Genomic DNA, 19684 nt, shown 5'->3' with positions numbered 1-19684 from the left:
ACACCCTTCACGTGATTTTTAACCCTTATAAACGCACAGCGTAGATATTTTGGTTAAAATGCATTCCTGAGCTGCTTTTCCTCCACCGTGCTGTGCAAGGATTTATTTCAGAGCTGTGAGCACTGGCGACTGCAATGTCCAAATGGAACTAGCCAGATACGAGTTACACATGTTAACAACAAGCCAATATAAAGCAGCTAAATCATAATTTATTTAGTCTAATAGATGCACGAAGCTCTGCATGGTGCATGGCAGAGAGCACACTGTGATACTCCCAACTCAGTGCTCTAGAGACACAAGGAAGCCCAGGACATGAAAGAGCACTAAATGGTATGTTATACACGCTGGTAATTAGGTAATTATAGCTAGAATTGTTCGGGGAATTAATGAGGGGGTTCTGTGAGGGAATATGAGAGAGGCTGGCATCATTCATTAACAGGGAACTCGCTTTGTGAACAAAGAGCAACATTTGCCAAGTCATAATCTTGGGAAGGAAGAGGATCCAAGAAAGAGACAAAAAAGCTGGGGGAAAAAGGCAGGAATGACAACAAGTGGCGAGGATGAGAGGAGGGAAGAGCCTGATAGGAATTACATTCTGCCCTTTGAGATATTAATGCTGAGCTCAGGGTGACTTCCAAGCCTGTACTAAGAAAGACGAGTGGTAGAAAGTTAATGCATATTAAGGAAATAAAACAGAAAAGCAGAAGTTATGTATGAGTTAAAGCAGGCTTGGACAAGTGCTAGAGCTACGAACAGGAAGAGAGAAATGCATTTCAGCAATGCAGAAGTAAATCCAAAAGTATACTCAGGGCTGGCTTGAAGAAGAGAAAGGGCACCAGCAGGTCAGCACAGCTTCCCTACCGGGACATCTTTCCCCATCCCAACCTTCTAACCACAATTTGCAGCAGTACAGCTTATGGAGAGTGATGTTTCAATGAAGTGATCTAGCTAATTAACAAAATACATCCTCTCAAACCTCTAAAATTGAAGGGAAAAAAGTAGGTAGAACTTCAGACTTTACTGGAAGAAAACAAGAGATGATACCTTGGGAGGATGGTGGTGTTATTGATAGTGACAGGAAACAACAGAATTTTGCAGAAATAATGCAAAAAAGTGGAATTTGCAGAGCTGGAGAGAGAGCAGGCCCAAGGGCTTGTCTACACTAAAATAAAGAAATTCAATCTAAATGGCCAAAGCTACAAGAACAAAATTAGAACTCCTTAAACTTGATTCAACTTCGCTCCCGTTGGAAGTAATTTAAGGCAATACCCCTTAAGATCTCTAGGTTAGGATTAAAATTTCCGTGTTTATGGGTTTGAAAAGTTTCTTTAAACGGGTTATGGTTTCTACAGCTGCAAGCAAATGCAATCAGCTTTAAGATTTTCTTGCTCAATAGCAGCCTGTGAACATTTATGCTTGGTTTGTGGCGATTTCTTGGGGGAAAGTCAAACTAAATTAACTGAAATTGCGATTGAAAGGTGATTCAATGAATCCACTTTAAGTTCACACCTTTTGTTGCATTCCTCCTTGTGTTCCTGAACAGTCCCGTGTATAACTCAAAGGTTAACAAAAGGCAGATTTAGCCTGAAGACACAGTAGAAAGAAATCAGCGACTTCCAAAGGCAAGCCCCAAACCCATAAAAAAGCCAACTGTTCACAGGGGAGAGACAAGACCTGACTGAGCCCCTGAGAGCTAAAGGAATATATTTATCCCAGTACTGATTCAACTCCTTTTTCTTCAGTTTTATACACCAACTCTGTGCTCTGAAGCCTCTCAATGTGTCCCAACATTCAATTCCTTTTGTATGGTGTATCTGTGACTACAATTTCCATTATATATACACCTAATTTTACTTATTCAAAACTGTAGCGAAAACTATCATTTTTTTGTTTTTGTTTTTTATCTTTTACATTTGAATTTTAGATACTCGAGATGGAACGAGGAAAGGAAAACACAAACTAATGGCTCAGCTCTGCAGAGCCCAGCTCTTACCTGCCTCCAAGAATCAAAAGTTGAGTTTGGACACTTGCAAGAGGTCTCACATTTTATCCAGCTCTGGAGGACAAAACCTCTATCCCCCCTTGAAGTCCCAGGCTGACCACAAGTGCAGAGATAGCAACTTTGCTTAATGATAACCCTCTGGCTTCAAGAAAATTTGGGGAGGTGAGGCAGTTTCTTTTATCAAAGCCGTGCACATGAGCTAGCATCATGTACCCAGTTAAAGAAATCTCACCACTGCTCATTTCTCTTGTTAAACCCACAAAAAAGACACAAATGTTAAGTTATATCTTATAATGGGTTAATAAGAATACAGAATGATACTTACCATAATACTATATAAACAGACCGTAGAACTATAATGGAAACTAGTGTTCCATACATGATCTGCAAAAAAAAACAGAGACAAAATTCAGCAGTGGTAGTCAAGAGACTTTATCAAACGCTACAGGAATAACATTTTTTGCAGACTGGTTTTTATTTCTTAGCCTCAAAAAAATAACACCCCTGCTACATTCCTCTCCAGGGCTTTCACAGAAGTTTCAAATAAAAATACAATTATAACCATGCTGTTTATGCGATCACAAGAAAAGTCAGTGTAAAACCACAGCTACATTTCTTTGAATCAGAAAGCAAACGCTAGATGGCACTCGGTAAACATCCTGCGAATCAAACTGCTACGTAAATCCTATTATTTCTTCTCTATCCGTACATTTCAACCCTGGGACGCATAAACACCAGCTGAAAACACTTTTAAAAGTTATTAATCAAATATTAAGTGAAGGAAGTGTATTTTTTTTTTCCTGAAAGCAAATACTGCATTCTGCCCACACCGAGCACCAGCATGGAAGAGCCTTTGCAGGAAGCATTTAAATCGACTACTCCGCATTGCTGGGATTCAATCTAAGCACACAGCGAGGAGGCTGCGTGCTCCGAAAAGCTCCACGAGCAAAAGCTGGCTCACTGTAGGCTCCATGAAGCCGAATGCAACAGCCTGGCTTATAGAAAAGGTCGAGGTAATTATTTATTTTCTGCCTCGCGGTCTTTAAATCACTCTCCATTTGTTTTCTTGCAAGCTTTGGATGCACCCAACACCATCTCCAAGACGCACAGACTAAAGATGAGCATCGTGCCTGACTGATGAAGGGATGAGGATTATCTGACACCAACACCATCGCTTCACTGCCCATCCTTTTAATTCTCAAAGCCTTCTTCCTGCCAAAAAGCAGCTTGTTCCGAGCAGCCTTGCCCTGCTCTTTTGCCCCTCTCCAGTGACCCACGAGGCCCTCGCTGTTTTTCGCTTTGCTCGTTCCCTGACCTTCCTGATCTCAGTTTTGCTTTTAGTGAGCTTCCACCTAACTCTGCCTTGTTTTTACATGACCCAGAAGAATGAGGAACCTCTGCTGTGTATTGTCAAAAGACGCTGAACCTCGCGGAGTGCTGGTTTGCAAGCCAGGGTCCTCACCACGTTGTATCAACTTCCTAATCCCTTTCTATTAGATGATATTGTCTTCAAGGCAAGGAACACCTCCTGCTCTGCTGTAACCAGGGCATTATTGCCCTGCAAGCACATGCATGCAAGTCATTTGACACAAAACAGGTTCCTGTGAAATAAAACCTACCTTCCAGCAAGTCCGTAAAGGCAAATTTCCGAATTTGTTTTTAGCTCTAAAGGATGAGGTTAGCAGCGCACACCACGTTATCAGCGCGTATATAAGGAACCTGACAGATAAGGGAGCCTTTCTGTTTGGCAACAGGTAAAAGTAAGCTCCAGTATTGACTATGTAAAGTCGCTCAGCACAGCAGCTCTTTATTTGCATTCAGCGAGAGAGCAAATAACTTCAGTAACCAAACCGCTGCTACTCTGGGTTGTGTTCGAGAGCTAAACAAAGCAAAAATTATTTGAAAGGCTAATTAGTCCTGGCTTGTACTTTACACAAAAACTGTCAACTAATTCCAGTTCCCTTGCCTGGGGTACGGCACAGAAATGAGAAAAAAATCCTGCTCAACGTGGACAGAGGATCGAGTGCTGAGCAGTCCCAAGTGAAGCTGGAAAGAGGACGCAGTGCTTGGGCTGCCTGTGGGCTCGGTGTTTCACCAATTCCTCAGCATTGGGGGAGTTTTCCCTAAAAAGACACCTCCATATGACAAATACAGATTTAAAATTATAAGTTGAATGCCATTTTACTCTAACAGTCTCATTTAAAAGAGCCTGGTGTGATTTCCTAATCAAATCCAGTAATTTATTCTAAAAGAGGGAAGGAAAGAAGGAAGAATCTCATAGAAAGGCTCCTCAGTTCAACCTCATTTCCTCCCTGTTCTCTTCTCACCTGCATTTTCCATTGCTATAACGTTCCTCTGCAGCACAGACACGGAAAAAACCTACTCACAAAGTGAGAGACTGCTATCATACTGGTTTAGAGCATGACCACGCTCAAGCTTTTATCATTTCACTCATTTGCTCTCAGCTTCTTTGTACGAGGAGCTAAACAGCGCCAGATTATGTCTAGAGAAACGCAGCCCAAAGCCCAGGTAAAACACTGGCTAAAAATGTGATTTTTTTTTGCAGCTGCTAAAAGCAGGGAAAAGCAAAAGCTAGGAAAAGCTTTTTTTTTTTTTTGCAGAGCCACTGGCTCGGTATCTCCTAGCGAGTTGCTTAATGGCTTGTAAAAGAGGTCAGGCTGAAGTGTTAATGGAAGGAGTGGAGGGGAAAGAAAAAAAAAAGGGAACCTTGCAGTGACTGAAGAAAAACTTGCCCAGAGTTGACACTTCCATTTCTTGTTGTTTCCGCTCCCCCACGCAAATAGGTTGTTAGCAGGAAAACACATCCGTGTTTAAAAGCCTGTGAAAGGCTGGAACAACAAACCGTTCTGCTCTGCTCCACACACCGGAGGCAGACATCGAGGAGGTGATGCTGTGACACGTCTCCCTACAGCTGCTCCTCATCAGATGCCTGTAAAGGAGCTACGTAACCTCGTTTATGCTTTGGGGAGCAGTGTTTTATTTGTATTCCTTTACCAGCCATCGGGTTTACTAGTTTAGCCACACCAAAAATGCATCAGGCATCATCTGTCCACCCAAAGAAAGGTAAAATACCAAATAAAACACAAAACGTCCCCTTATTGAGGTCTGCTCAAGTTTCTCAATTCCTTTAGTCCCCTTTGTTGTTGTTCTTAACTAATAAATTGCTTCAGTGACACATGAAAACCCAAGCATCAAGAGCCTGTTATTTCCCCTTCCATTTCTTCTGATTCTGCCCATTCTTTGTTAATAAAGCCAATTCATTAGCCTCAAATATGAGTGCACACTTTGGGAACCACACAGATTTTAGCTTCCTGACGGTCACTACTTCTCTATCAATATACAAACCATCTACCAAGAAATAGCCTAAATACTTGAAGATAAAAGCTGTATTTGAATTCTACAACCAAGAAAACAGACTTCTACACGTCCTTTCCTAGGAAAGATGTCTGAGCAGAGGTAAAAAGGCAGGGATAGCCTCAGAATAACACGACTCTGCACAGTGTTACGGCTGTTCAGCACTACACGCTGCCCTGACAGCTCACGCCTGAGCTCATCCAGATTCACCTGCCTTGGTCTTGTTTGGATGCATGCACGTGATGGCCAAGTGACATCCAAGTCCCTGCAGCTGCACGGTGCTCAGCAGCTTTCCAGAGCTTCTGGGACACAGTCTGCAGCTGGAAATTTTTTTTTTTTGTTCCCCTTCAATGACTCGTAGCACCGGTCCTTTGCAGAGCCTGAACGTCTTTCCACATTCCCTAAGCTATCGTGCAGGTAGAGGTAAGAGCCAGAGTGAAAGCAGTACTGGCTTTCTGGAAGCAAGGCTGTGTAACCAAAATTTCACTCAAATTTTCCACCTGGTTTTCAGCAGGGCACTGTCTAAGTATAAAAAGCTCTGGGATGAAGACATGTCCTGAAAAAAACAGTTTTTAACAGACTTTGACACCTTGGGAATGCAGAAAGAAAGAACCAAGTTCCCCTAAAAGGCACAATGGGTTAAGCCAAAACAGGAGGGACTCTGGAAAGCTGCAGGACACTGAGTGTTGCCCACAGATATTCCCCAGAACAGGGAGTCCTGCAAGTTTCAGGGAGTCCTGTACGTTTGAACAAGCTGTGCTCTGCCACAACATATTTCTCATGCAGCTTCAGGCTCCCAAGTGCACTTCAAAATACAGGTTTTGTTCTACCCCAAGTCCTCCCACTGCCTTCTTTTAATTTGTACGTTTAAAACACCACTAAGGACAATTTCACTCATTTAGGCAAATGAAATACCTTTTCCTCCAACACTCGCTCTCTCCCTCTTACCTAAAGTCACCTTAACTGGTAAATCTGTTTTTTTTTTTTTGTTATTTTTTTTTTTTTACTTCTATCATTGTTGCAGAGAATTCACTGGCCACGTTATTATGCTGTGATCAGCAAATGCATTCCTCCTGTTTGTCATTCCTCCCCTGTTTGTCCCGTTAGTCCTCCAGGTCTCTCACTTCTCTCTTCATCCTCCTCTGGACTTTGTATCTTCACAACTTTCATCAGGAGGCGAGTCTTTCCTGCTACAGGTCGTTAAATAAAAACACTTCTACTGCTAATCCTGAGGAAGTCCAGACTGGGACTGCCTTTCATCATCTCCCTCAGTCATGTTCCCTTAGTCACTCCCTTACCTGATTTGCAATTCCATCCCACTCTACTTCTCCAGCTTGCTTAGTTTCTCATGGGAGAACATATCAACACTTCTGTCACGTCTATACAAAAGATGTTTTTTTTAAACTGCATTTCTTAATGTAGAGAAAGCAGCCAGCAGAAAAAGCTATCAGGTTAACCTGAACATTTTGTCTATTTTTCTAATTACCTTCTAATTATCACTGTTTAAATCTTCCTTCAAACTCTTGCAGCAGATGACTACCCAAATGAAAAAGATTTTTAGATGGATTTCATTATTTCTATAACTTGGCCCATCAGCTAAATGAGGTTTTTGACCATATAGCCAGCATATGGTATGTAGCAGGTAAATAAATCCGGATGGAAAACCACACTTTGCAGACGACAGCTGTCTAGGCCATGTCATATTAGAAGGAAGGCCACCTGTAAGACAGGACTCTAAAAATTTAACTCTCCAGGTTGTTTCTTCTACTTGCAGGACAGCAGCCAATCTTCCCCAACCCCTTTCCTCCTATAAGCGCAAATATACACGTGGTAAACAGGGATGAGAAACTAATCTGATTTAAGACTAATTCTGGAAAGCTTTAACCTGTTCAGTTCCCCAGTAAAATTCTCATCAGAGAGTAGATTTGTGTACTAGAGAGAAAAAAAGGGAGAGGTCACAGCTGTTTTCCCTGACAATCGTGCTGGCTTGAGAATGACTGGGTCCTATGTCTGTTTAGCACTATGGAAATTAGGTAAGACCCTTCCTCCTAAGGGTCTCGGTGCTTCACCTTACAGACCTGGAATGTCTGCATGGAGAAAAAGAAGCTGGTCTCTGTTGCCACTGCACCATGAATAATAAACTGAAATCCCCTTCATGCCTTGCTGGCGATATGCAATTTCTGAGCCCAAGATGGGAAGGAAAGTGGAAAGCAATCCACTGAGAAGTAAGGCTTGGATCCTGGCTACGAAATGTAATAGGATCTTTTTCCATTTTTGTTGCTCACCTTTTGGGGAAAAAACACGCTGTAACAATGGAGAATATAAAACTGTCCAGGTAATTATTCCCCTTTTTGCAAGGCTGACAATGAGGATGATCACAAACACCTAGAGGAATCAAATGCTGCTTTATGCCCTAATGCTGCTTTCCAATACAGCCAGGGACTACAAGTTGAAACTGTGATTTCATGAACATATTTAACCTTACTTCAAGTCTGTGCAATCCACTTGGTTGGAAAACACTTACTGAAATTATAAAGAGGACAAATATTAAGAGAAATAACCTTGCTTAGCTGTGCAGAGAAATGTTTCCTCCGGATTTACAACACATTTGGCAAAGGGTAGGAAAAAGTGAGCGCAGTACTTGGACATTTGGTATTTGGCCATAATTGTATGTTCTCCATAAAAATCAATTTAGAAAGAGTTGTTGTAATACGTCCAGCACTTTTATGGGCCTCAATCTGTCCTACATTGACTCCTTACGTATAAATTACAACAGGGAATTCATATTCGGAACCTAAGAGAAACCAGATGCAAAATATTAATGGTCTGTGGCAATGGGTTAAAGTTTCCCTATTTCCCTCTTTCCAGAGAAGTCATAATATTTAGCTTCTTAATATCTGGCACATCAAACAATACCTATATGAATGCCTCAAACAGGGAAGCTGTGATCTACTTTTGCAATAAATACAGGTTGAGTAGATGAATTAAAGAAATACAGTCCAATACAAGTAGAAAATTCTGCCATTATTACCCAAAATATTTTAAATCACTTCAATCAAAACCAGTTACAACTAGCTCACGAAAAGCATCAGAAAATGCCTTTTTCACCTTGGCTAACATCTTCCTGCCAAAAATATAAGCAGGGGGTGGGTGGGTGGAATTTAATAAATATGATCAAAAAACCCTGCAAGTTTCTCTTTTTATCTAGAGGTAGAGTCTCAACTCCTGTTTCTAGAAGAGATTGTTTGGAGCAGTTGTGAATTTATTTTATTCATCATTGGCTTACTAATCCAACACCAGGAAACATGCATCATTTTTATGACCGCTGATGCAGCAGGCACGTTTTGACAGGCGATGGCACTACCAATTGCAGAAAATGAGGCTTTAAAGCTCTGTCCTGCAAAGAGCTGAGCTTTTGCTTGGCAATTTTTCAGCTGTTATCCCTAATCAAAAAGTCGTAAAAGAGGGAAAGCTACTCGTGGCATAGATAAGCAAGCATGACTTCTAACCTCCTGTGAGCAGGCAAGTGGTACAAATCCTATTCCCACTGGCAGCGGATGCACATTAATACTGTTGGACAGCCTTGCTGCAAAAAAAAAAAAACTGTACCAAATGTGTCATTAATCCTCTATGGCCATAACAACAAGCCTGCCACATAACCCTGTAAGTCATTCTCCATTTAAATTCAGCTTGGATTTATAAAAAGTAAAATTAAGTAGTTAAAAAAAATGTTTTATGTATAAAAAGGGAGAGAAGAACATGGGGTTAAGTTGCCCAAGCCATGTTATGATGTCAGGTCATAGCTTCACAGCAGCCACTAATGTAATAAAACACACAAGGGCTCATTAAGGCCTCCCTCTCGTTACACTTGTCACTGATGAAAAACACCTAGACTATTAGGTCAAATACTAAAACACCACAGAAACCATTCCAGTTTTTCAGGTCACCAAGTAACAGGATGGCGATGTGACAGAGAGCAGTACTGCTTAAAGAAAAAGCAAAAGACAAATGGGGTTTGCCTTCTCTTCTTCCTTCCAGCTACAGCATCCTATAAAGCACCCTGCTAAACCAGCACAGTTTAAACAAAACTTCTCCAGAGCAACACTCACCTGGTGGAATACAGGCTCTTTCAAATTTAAATAAACCTGCAAAGATTAGAAAGAGAAATAATTTGCAATGGAGAACAATCATAACATCATTAATTTACATATTGCTAAGGCTTGTTCTGTTAGAATAAAGACATAAGTGCCTATCCATATAATGTTAAAGTTGATTAAACAGTTGAAGTTTCCTTCGGCAAAACCTGAGGGTTCTTCAACAGATTTTAACTGTGGAATTATTTAAAATTCAGAAGCACAAATAGCAATACCAACAGCTAAAAGCTCCTCATTTAATAGAGTTGCAACACAACATGAACAATCACAATGCAGAAATTACCAGACGCATTCTTGATACGCATTGCAAGAATAAAGTGTACCCTGCTTAGATTTGCTATTATTAATGTTTTTGATGATAACATTTCAATTCATTTCACCAACAGCTAGTAGTTAAGATGCATAACATGCATGTTAGGCATAACATGCCATAGGTATAAAAAATAAACTTTAAGTCTCATCTTTCCTGTGCCTCCTAAAGGCAGAAGACCTCTAATGCTACTTAAGAAACGTTTATTGATATTAAATAATGAAAGATGTTCCAACTGTGGCTGATGGTCAGTACAAAACTAATTTTGTTCACACAGGCAGCATGCTGCCTTGAGAAAGGGAACCGAGTTAGCCATGACACAGTTTAAACTCTTCTAATTTTTTAAACTGATAGGTTCCTTTCTTATTCTGCCTGGTGTTTGAAAAAACAGTCAATATATGGGACTGCATCACAGTTCCCTTTTTGCAGCCTGTTGAACAGGATTATTTTCATTTCTGTCGACAAGTTAAGGTGAGGCCCAGAGGGAAAAGACAGCTTGTCCAGGGTCTCATAACATGTCACAGCCGGAGGACACTCTTTTCTTCACACTCATAGCAACTGCATTACTGTGTTTCTTTCTTCTTCATTTATCCTGTATAGTGCTTTAGATTGAAAAATTTCAGGTTTCTCAGGCCAGCACATTGTTTTCCCACCCCAAAAAAACGATTTCTCCTTGACTGGAACTGTGTAGACTCAGGACTGCCTGTGCAATGTTCCATCACCGGCAAGAAACTGTCAACATATGGGTGAAAATGCCAAATTAGAAAAGTTACTTACTATGCTGACTACGAAGCTGTATGTTATTAACAAGAAAAGCAGTGGATAATTGACTGTGTTCTTGTACTTGAAACATTCATACCTGGAACAGAACATAAAGGAGAGTGATAACATTCATCACTTAGCATGTAAAGGCTGTGTTTTTCAAGGTGTATTATCACAGAATTTGTGAGAAAATTGATCTAAATGAGTCTTAGGCCCTTCAAGGAATTGTAGCTGCTCCAATAAAGATGTCATTTTAATATGAAAACCCCACACTTCTAATAAATGTTTTTCAAGAAGTCTATTGCAAAAATAAAACCCAATAAGCTTATGCATATAAAAAAAAAAAAAAAAACTAAGCCAGTCAGTGGAAAGAAACTGGTAAGCAGAAGCATTTTTCAAAGGTGCTTAAAGGGTGATAATGGATGACAAATTAGAAACAAGTTCAAAATGCAATAATGCAATACAGCTGCCAAAAAACATGACATCTGTGAGGAAAGTCAGTGTGGGAAAGGGACTGCCTTACAAAACAGCAAACTCTGGAGATCTGGTACAACGCAGGCTGCTTACAGCTTTACCACAGCCACTGCGCATGAACTTACTGGGTCAGGTACTGGAAGAAGTGGGAAGTAAAAACAGCTAATCGCTGCCAGTATTAATTAAAATTAGCTTCATTATCTCTGTGCTGCACTTCACGTCTAACTGTGCTGGCATTACCAGACACATCCCAAAATCACAGGGCGGTGGAGGTTGGAAGGGGCCTCTGGAGGTGACTGAGGCCAAGCCCAGGTGGGTTGTGACTATGTCCAGAGGAGACTCGTGAGGTGGGAGACCTCTCCCAGAGCTCTGTCACCCTCACAGTGAAGTCTTTTCTCGCTTTCAGATGGAACTTCTTGTGTTTTAGGTCGTTCTCGTTGCCTCTTGGCCAAAAGAGCCTGACCACATCCTCTTGACGCCCTCCCTTCAGGTATTTATACACATCGCTGAGATCTCCTCTCAGCCTTCTCTTCTCCAGGCTGAACAGGCCCAGCTCTTGCAGCCTCTCCTCACATGAGGGATGCTCCAGTCCCCTAATTAAATAATATCTTTGTAGCTCTGTGCTGGGCTCTCCCCAGTACGCCCAGCTCTGTTTTGTACTGGGGAGCCCAGTGCTGGACCCAGCACTGCACAAAAACAAAGTTTTTCCTCATAGTAGGGTCTCACCAGTGCTGACTAGAAAAGGAAGATCACCTCCCTTGGCCTGCTACCAACACTATTACTGATGGCTTCTTGGCCACAAGAGCACACTAATGCCTCATGGTTAATTTGCTGTCCACCACGACTCCAGGTCCTCCTCCACAGAGCTGCTCTTTAGACCATAACTTCATCAGAAAAGAAAAAAAAGTGAAGAAAACAAGCAACAGTATGACTCTGTGCTTCCCAAAGTCACCACATCATTAGGGCTGGAGGAAGATGTCTGTATAGCTACGAGTGACATCTGACTACTTTACTATTAGCTCCTAAGAAACAGACATCATCAGGGATGAATAAAAGGAAAAAAAAGATGTGCAGGAATATCTGGAAAAAATCATCAGGACAGCACATTGCAAAATGGATGGCCTAAGTAATTGCAGAGCTCGAGAACCACTAGGACTGCATGATGTACGAGGGCATGTCCTGGGCAGAACCACCCCACCACCTACCTTCAAGAAAACCATAATGATTATTAAAGGCCTCCCAAGCTAAACATGAGCTCATTCTTCAGAGCATTTTAATTACTACCAAACAAACACACGTAGAATCTTATTAGGGCTAGAAATACAGTAACAGGCTGCAGTGCTTTTGAAGATGATAGAGTAACTGCTACACAAAATGAGCATGATTATTTTTTCAAATCGTTTTTTAAAGCCTCTTCTCATCCTTTCCCCGATCACATTCAAATCAGACAAAAAATGCAAAGGCTATTTCAAGGAGATGGGGAGCTACGATGGAAATATTTCCACTAACAGAGGCATTATTATTCCAGTCCTGAGCTTGCACAAATCATCCTAACAGATGAATCACAAACTGATGGTAATTTCCACAGATGGAGGTTCAGTCCTGTAGCATCCTATCTCCACTGCAAGCTACCAGTAATCTTCACCAAAGACGCTCCAGTTTGTAACAGCTGAATATTTGATCATATGTTCAAAAGCAAAAAGACAATTATTTTCTGTCTTGAACGGTTTGGGTATTTTTTTTTTAATCATTTGGACTTTCCAAGTGACAAAACAAATTGCGTTAAATCCAGGCCTTGCAGCAACAGGCAAAAAAAAGATAACTTACTGTACCTTTACAGTCACCAAACACTATATTGTTCCTGAAATTAAATGGTAGAACACATTCTGGCGTGGTATTAAGCAGTGATGCATGTTCTGAGACACTCTCCACATGCACTCAACTCTTCAGAAAATCTTTTAATTTTTCAGATGAGTGGAGAGCAGGTTTAACCAGAAATCTGAAATTCGCATTTGGAGTCAGACTACATCACAGAACCACAGCTAAAATACCAATCAATTACCACATTGATAATTTTGTAGGCATTACTGAAGTGATTTTATTATGTCAGCTGTTTACCCACCAAGTAACACTAAGCTCTGGTTGTATACAACACAGCTCTTTAATGAGAGGGTTTTCTGTTGTTTTTGTTTATTTGTTTTACTGCTAAACAAACAGTGGTAAAACATCTCTAAATTAGCAAAAACTAGGACTAAAGCCAGCCTGGTGCTCTAGTGGTCAAGTCACAAAGCTGTGCTGCTGGCAAAACTGAGATCTCATTGAAATGAACAGAAGCTTCAGTGTCAGCCTCACTATACACTACATTGGGCTACACATATTCTATAAAAACCCAAGTTAGTATTTCAAAAATATTCAGAAAAAAAAACATTTAACAAGTACTTACAGGCAGTAGACAAACACACAACAACTGTATATCATTGGCAGCTCATCCAACAGCTACAAAAAGCAGAGACATCAAAACATGAAAACTACTTTTAACTGACATGCTTGTGAAAGTTAATTAAAGAGAGAAGTCTTAAGAAAATAGGAGATTAAGTCACTTGGATATCCACCTTCTTGATTGTACTTTCAGGACATGGCAGCGTCAAATCCCATTCAGCTACTGAAATTTTGCTGCTTTAACAAGCTTATTACAATGAATTTTTTGAATATTACATTTGATAAAAGCTATGCCTTCTAACAATCACGCCATTTTCACTGTTCATACCTCTTTAAGCATTTATAATAATTAGTTTTTAAAAGTCAATTTGAATATGACTACACCATTTACAGCCTGCTCAACGCAGCCAGTCACATTTTCCTGCTTCTATACAAGCTTCACACAAAGAAAGTCTTTACAATATCTTTTTTCCATAACATAAAAGAGAACTTTAACCCTTTTAGGAAGCACCTTGTAATGTGCTTGAACGTTTACTTCCTGATTTTGGACATTTCTTATAGGGATGAGTGAAGACCCGCTGCCTGTGATTTCTAATACGTCCAGCAAATGTTGATGCCGAGACACTTTGAATTGTTACTCCCCCCCCCATGATTGCCTCTTTTCCAAGACAATCAAGAACCGGATGCAAAGAGATTTTGATCTTGTTCCTCCATCCTGCTGGAAGTTGTTGATGTTGATTTGTACAGCAACTCCCTTCCCAGCACTGGTAAAGGGTGCTTAACGAGTTCACAGTCATGTTTTTCTGAATAATGAGACAAATTAAGAGCAATACCAGCTTACGAAAACCCTCTTAGAGAGAGAGCCAGCCTGATTCTGTCCCAGTTGGCAGCACTGGTCTGCACAGGCAAAAACCTCCATTTAGTTTTGAGCATTCACGTTCAGGAAAAAAAAAAGTGAGCTACAGAAGCAGAGAGACGAATTATTCCGAGCTTGAACTATTAGCTTTTCTCGAATTTGGTCCCAAACTTCAGGAAATATTTCACAATGCAGCTGAACAGATCTAATGACCAGCTGCCACTGCAGGACAGGTCTTAATTCTTCACCCACACCCTGGCTGCTTCTCCTGAGCTAGCGGTCCCACTTGTCTGACCCACAGTGAGCCGTTTCCAACAGGCGACCCAGCACACATCTAACCTTGAAGGAAAAAAAAAAAAGAGGTTTAAATCCATGGATTTGTGTGTTATATTGTCAGGGGCTGCAATAGGTAGCACAAAAAAGTATCGGGGAGACAAACGGCAGATGAGGCTGTCAGGCGTGTTCAGTGGCACTTTGCCATCAGATTAGTTCATCTGTGCTGTGCTGCCTTAGAGAGGAAAAACAAGCAGGGGATGAATTCAGCTTTATACTAATAATTATTATTTAGAAATTGAGCAATCTTCTTACTGAGCCCGATAGGAATTAGCTGCAGGATTAATTAACGCGTCTCTTGAAGAGCGGGAGTGATTTATAGTCTCAAATCAGAAAGAGAAGGCAAAAAATACGAAATATAGTAAATATTTTCAAATTTAGACAGCTGCACACACACTGCATATACTGACAGCTTCTCAGGGACTTTACACTAACAGTAAAAAGAGTCTTAACAAATCCTAGCTAAAATTTGCTTGTGGAATACAATGGCTTCTGTAGCAAAAGGAATTCATCCCTCCAGAAACCCTGTCAACAGGATGTCTGAGACATGTATAGGAGGAAATTCGGTGTGCTGATTTAGCTGGTTAAATAAGCATTTTGGATCCCTCGAGCCACAATCAAGTAATACTCCCATCAAAATAAAACTTGATTAAAAAAGGTGATAAATTCAGAAAAAATGTTCCCAGCAACTGCTTTCAAGAACAGAAGCTTTCGCATTTCTCCTAATTAAGCTATCTGCACGCTGAACACTTACAGTATTAAGACTGAAACAAATGTCAAGAAACTCTCTTCAAACAGCTATCAATGCTGACTTTGAATCATAACGAGACAAAGTGAGTGAAAAAAAGATTATTTACTGGTTGAAATATTTCCTCCGAGGTGATTCATCAGTCAGCAATCAGTGTTACGGGCCACAGATCTAGCCTGGCTGCCAAAATAATGTGTGTGCTTTCTCTATCTCACACAAAGCCTTTTACTCCAGTGGGAAAAAAAATGATGCAAAAGCTTGCTGCTCCCCTCTCCTCTGCTTCTGTTTGCCCTCAAAATACCATAGATCTCAGGAGCTTTGGTTGTTCTGAAGCAATACTGCAACTGTGTGGTGAGCAGCACCAGTCATCTGGATTAAAAACGCCTCTAAACATAGGAAAAAAAAAAAAAAAGTGTTTTAAGCCTGGATTATTTTAATGATCCAGGGTTCTGTGTGGCTTTGCTCACCTGCATCAGTGCAATAAAGAGGACGTGCCCAATGCTCTCTGAGATGCCTTGGGGTCTCCAGTACAACCATTCAAGACTGGTGGATGTGACGTGGGGTCTAAGGGACCTGCAGCTTTGTGGGATGGCAGCTGGAGGCCACGCAGAATAGTCCTGTGGTCTCAAATGGCACTGAACACACCTCTCTTTAGGAAAATTTAGGAAAACTGATATTATTCAAGCGATGACTGCCTGGAGAATGCCTCAGCCCAGCTGCCCGGTTCCCTGAACTCCACTGACTATGGCAGGAACACAGATTCCTGGCATGTGCTTGTCTGTGAAGGCTTCTTCATTTTGAACTGAATCCCACTTCTTCCTTTTGTTGATACAAAGCTGAATTTCCTTCATCTTCTGAGCCCGAAAACAGGACAAGATACTTTGTGTCCTTTAGGAAACCCGATAATACCAGAAACAAATTCCTATGTGATTCCAGGACAAGTTCCTGTGATTTACTGCTGAGTATCTTCTGCTTGAGAGCAGGAGAGAGAAGGAGACTCAACTACTCCTAATCAGAAGATACTGACCTCAGTATCTATGCTCCAGGCAGATCTAGATCAACACAAAATGTAAGAGAAAAAAAAAAGATGAAAAAAAGCCTAACAATAGTCTGTGCTGCTTGCTGTCAAACCACAGCTGCAGGAATTTTGAAGTAACAGCGTGACTAAGAAGATAACTGTGATTTCCCAAAGGATAAAGTGTTGTCTGCTGAAGTACGCAATAGATTAGAGCTTTATTTTAGGAATCCATACAAGTGCATATTTCTCTACATCTATTGGTGAAAAATATCTAATGAAATGAAACCATGCGAGTTTTCTGCTAAGAGCAGGAGTTGTACAGATGGTAGTTGAGGTAATTAACTCCTGATACACAGGTTTCATCTAGACCAGAAATGGCAATATGACTATAAAGTGAGATACACCATGATTTACAGCTATTTAGCAGTACTCACCTGCATTTCATACTTCAGGGTCATGTGGAAGCACCAAGATCCCAATCCCACGGCTGAAAACAAACCAAAACCGTGGTTATAACACAAGTCTACGTAGAAAAATGTCAGGTGAATTAAACTAAAAACAAAATTTACCAAAAAAAAATTAACCATTGGCATCCCACTTCAGGGAAACAAATCCAATTTTCCTCGGCTGCCTGCTTTATACTTGTCACCAGTGATATACTTGGATTCTGGGGGGATGGGGAAGGTTTCCCTGTCTCCTACAAACTAGAATGATCTCAGTTGAGAGTAGGAGTGGAGGGAACTAAGAATGAATGGAGTATTTTTATTCTACCTCCTTTTTTTAGTACATTAAGATTTATTTGCCTCAGACCTTCTCTAATGGAAAGCATCGTTCATACACATTAGTCCTGGAAGTCTGTGATATTTCTGCTTTTTGTACAGCTTTAAAATGTACATTTTACAAGCAGCTTTTGGTCAGTGATAGAGGCAGAACTGAATTGTTACTAGAGCTCAGAGAATCAGAAATTCTGCATCCACAAAAGCCATGCAGTATGGTTTCATTTTGTGAAATAAGATCACCATTTCCAAGCTTTCTTCTCGGAAAGTCAACCTTCTATACAATGCATTTTATCTAAAGTATGTTCAACTCTGAATTTATCCTGAAATTAATTTATGAGATGTATACTTCGCCTATAGAGAGTTGTTTTTTTTCAGTTAGACGAAGACAATGTGTCTTGGAAGTTAGATTTCATTATTTAGAGCAAAGCTGGTTGAGTATTTAATGTATCCTTCATTACTTTGAAATGTGAACAATTAAACACTCTCATTAGGCACTAGCTCGTTTCTATTTTTGCATGAGTAAGTACATTAACTTGATGTCTTGTCTTCCTTCAAGAAATTAGGCTTTACCTCAGACTAATTTCAGCAAAAGCCAAGCATTTCCCACTCAGTCCTTGATGGCTGGGCAGTACTGCTGTGCTCTGAGATGTTTCTTTAGATGATTTTAGATTACGATCGTGATTATACACACTCAACCAACTCATTTAAAAAAGCATGTAACATAGAAAATATTTCCAAACAATAAGCAATGTCTGTTTTCACCTTCATTAAGGTTTTAATGAGAAATTCTCCTAGCTCTATTCCTAGGTAAACACAACAGATGACGACCATTATTCACTCTGAAGAAAAACCCCATTAAGATCATCATTAAAACAGCACCACCCATTACATTACCCTGGCTGTCACTGTGATGTCAGTATCTTCATGATATAAACCCTTGCAATTTTTAACAACTATAATGCTCAAATAGGGACAAAATCATTGCAACTCACAGAAACTGTGTTTCATTTAAAATTAACAAAACATCTCGTTAGATTTCTTTTGTTTCCTGTTGTCACTTTTTAATTCTATTGGGGATATAAATCTCAACAAGCTGTTGCTGAGCACACTCCTCCCCTTCCTGCTACATGATTAGCAGCAGTTATTTCTGGCTTGTTTTTCCTCTCCAGTCTTTGTAAAAATCGAGAACGCTGCAGATATTAAGTGTTTCAGGTCATTGATCCCAGGACTACAAATAATCTCTAGAAATTGTTGATCAAGAAACTGCTGTGTCTGTGTCCTGATCACACCAAGGTCCTTCTTCTTTCTGAAGGTTTGCTATGCACTGGAGAGCTATGCATAAAATAGTTAGCTAAAACAAAGAAAAGTTTAAGGGGAATCATCACAAGGCCATCCTTAAAATAAAAACCTCTACTGGAAATGGCTGTAATTCTGCTCGCAGCAGTCTTGATGGAGCATTAACATCTCCTCCAACCCTGCTGGAACTGGGCACAGCAGCATCTTTACGAGGAGATGGTTTAAATGATGCCTAAAGAATGAAATGTGGTTCTTCACTTACCCATTTATACCTGCTTACTGCAGAATAACGTAAAAAGGCTAAAGTTGAATGAGCTAAGAGCTGAATTTCTGACTTTCTACCTTAGGCTTATCTGCTGGCTTAACACAGAACTGTAAAGAGCTTCATGAATCTGGTCAAAATTTAAAAAAATAAAAAGGAAAATGCATTAAGAGATGATGAACCACACCGTAGGTGATGCTCTGCCTCACTGACACTACCATGCAACTTCCAAGCTTCAGCAGAAGGCAAATAATGTCTTAAACCACACACGCTGTGCTGAGTTGCTGTTTCGTGGCTCAGTATATCCGAGTTCAGCGCTGAAACTTTTCAAAAAGGGAAAAGAAGAAACACCTATAACATGCCAAGTGTTGCAAGGAAATCTGTACTTCCTCTGATACGCTCAGAACACATCACCTCTATCTGTCAGGCTTAAAGCAAGCTTACAAGGGGCTTGACCTGTATTTCTCTCCAATAAATAGTGGTTTATTGCTTAAGCCTGGGTGTCTGTGTGTGCAGCTTCTACGTGCAGATCTACCGGAATGCAGCTATCTGCAGATGTACTTTTTATCACATAATAACTTCAGGATCAAGGCATTTCCAGGGAGTGTTGGCTTCACAAAACCACTGCTGCCTTGAGATGTTCTACCAGCTTTGTAATTTTCACAAGACAAGTGATCACGATCACAGCAATTCCAGTGCTTTTTAATAGAAGCAGCTTCCCCATATAGCCACTGACGAGCTGAGCAACAGATTTTATCCGTATCTTGTAAGCAGAAGTTACCATTTTTCTCTCCTTTTATTTCCTTTTGGAAAGGAGCTCAACTCACCAAAAACTTCCTAGCAATTGGGAAGTTTAACACCATTTGAAGCAACATT

At 40.5% G+C, this 19684-nt stretch overlaps 1 protein-coding gene across 2 annotated transcripts in view; it reads right to left on the bottom strand.

Moving 5' to 3' along the window:
- Window positions 1–19684, bottom strand: part of ACER3 (alkaline ceramidase 3) — a 51941-nt gene that overhangs the window by 11249 nt on the left and 21008 nt on the right. For both annotated transcript variants that reach the window (XM_068695924.1, XM_068695993.1), the window contains exons 3-7: window positions 16906–16958; window positions 13521–13573; window positions 10619–10700; window positions 9487–9522; window positions 2328–2386 (exon numbers count right to left, since the gene is read on the bottom strand). In XM_068695924.1, coding sequence (XP_068552025.1) covers window positions 2328–2386; window positions 9487–9522; window positions 10619–10700; window positions 13521–13573; window positions 16906–16958 — 283 coding nt within the window. The remainder of the gene's footprint in view (window positions 1–2327; window positions 2387–9486; window positions 9523–10618; window positions 10701–13520; window positions 13574–16905; window positions 16959–19684) is intronic.

This window comes from Anas acuta, chromosome 1 (assembly GCF_963932015.1).
Source record: "Anas acuta chromosome 1, bAnaAcu1.1, whole genome shotgun sequence".
Classification (NCBI taxonomy): domain Eukaryota; kingdom Metazoa; phylum Chordata; class Aves; order Anseriformes; family Anatidae; genus Anas; species Anas acuta.
Note: the sequence above shows the minus strand (reverse complement) of the source record. Positions and strands in the feature narration are given on the sequence as shown.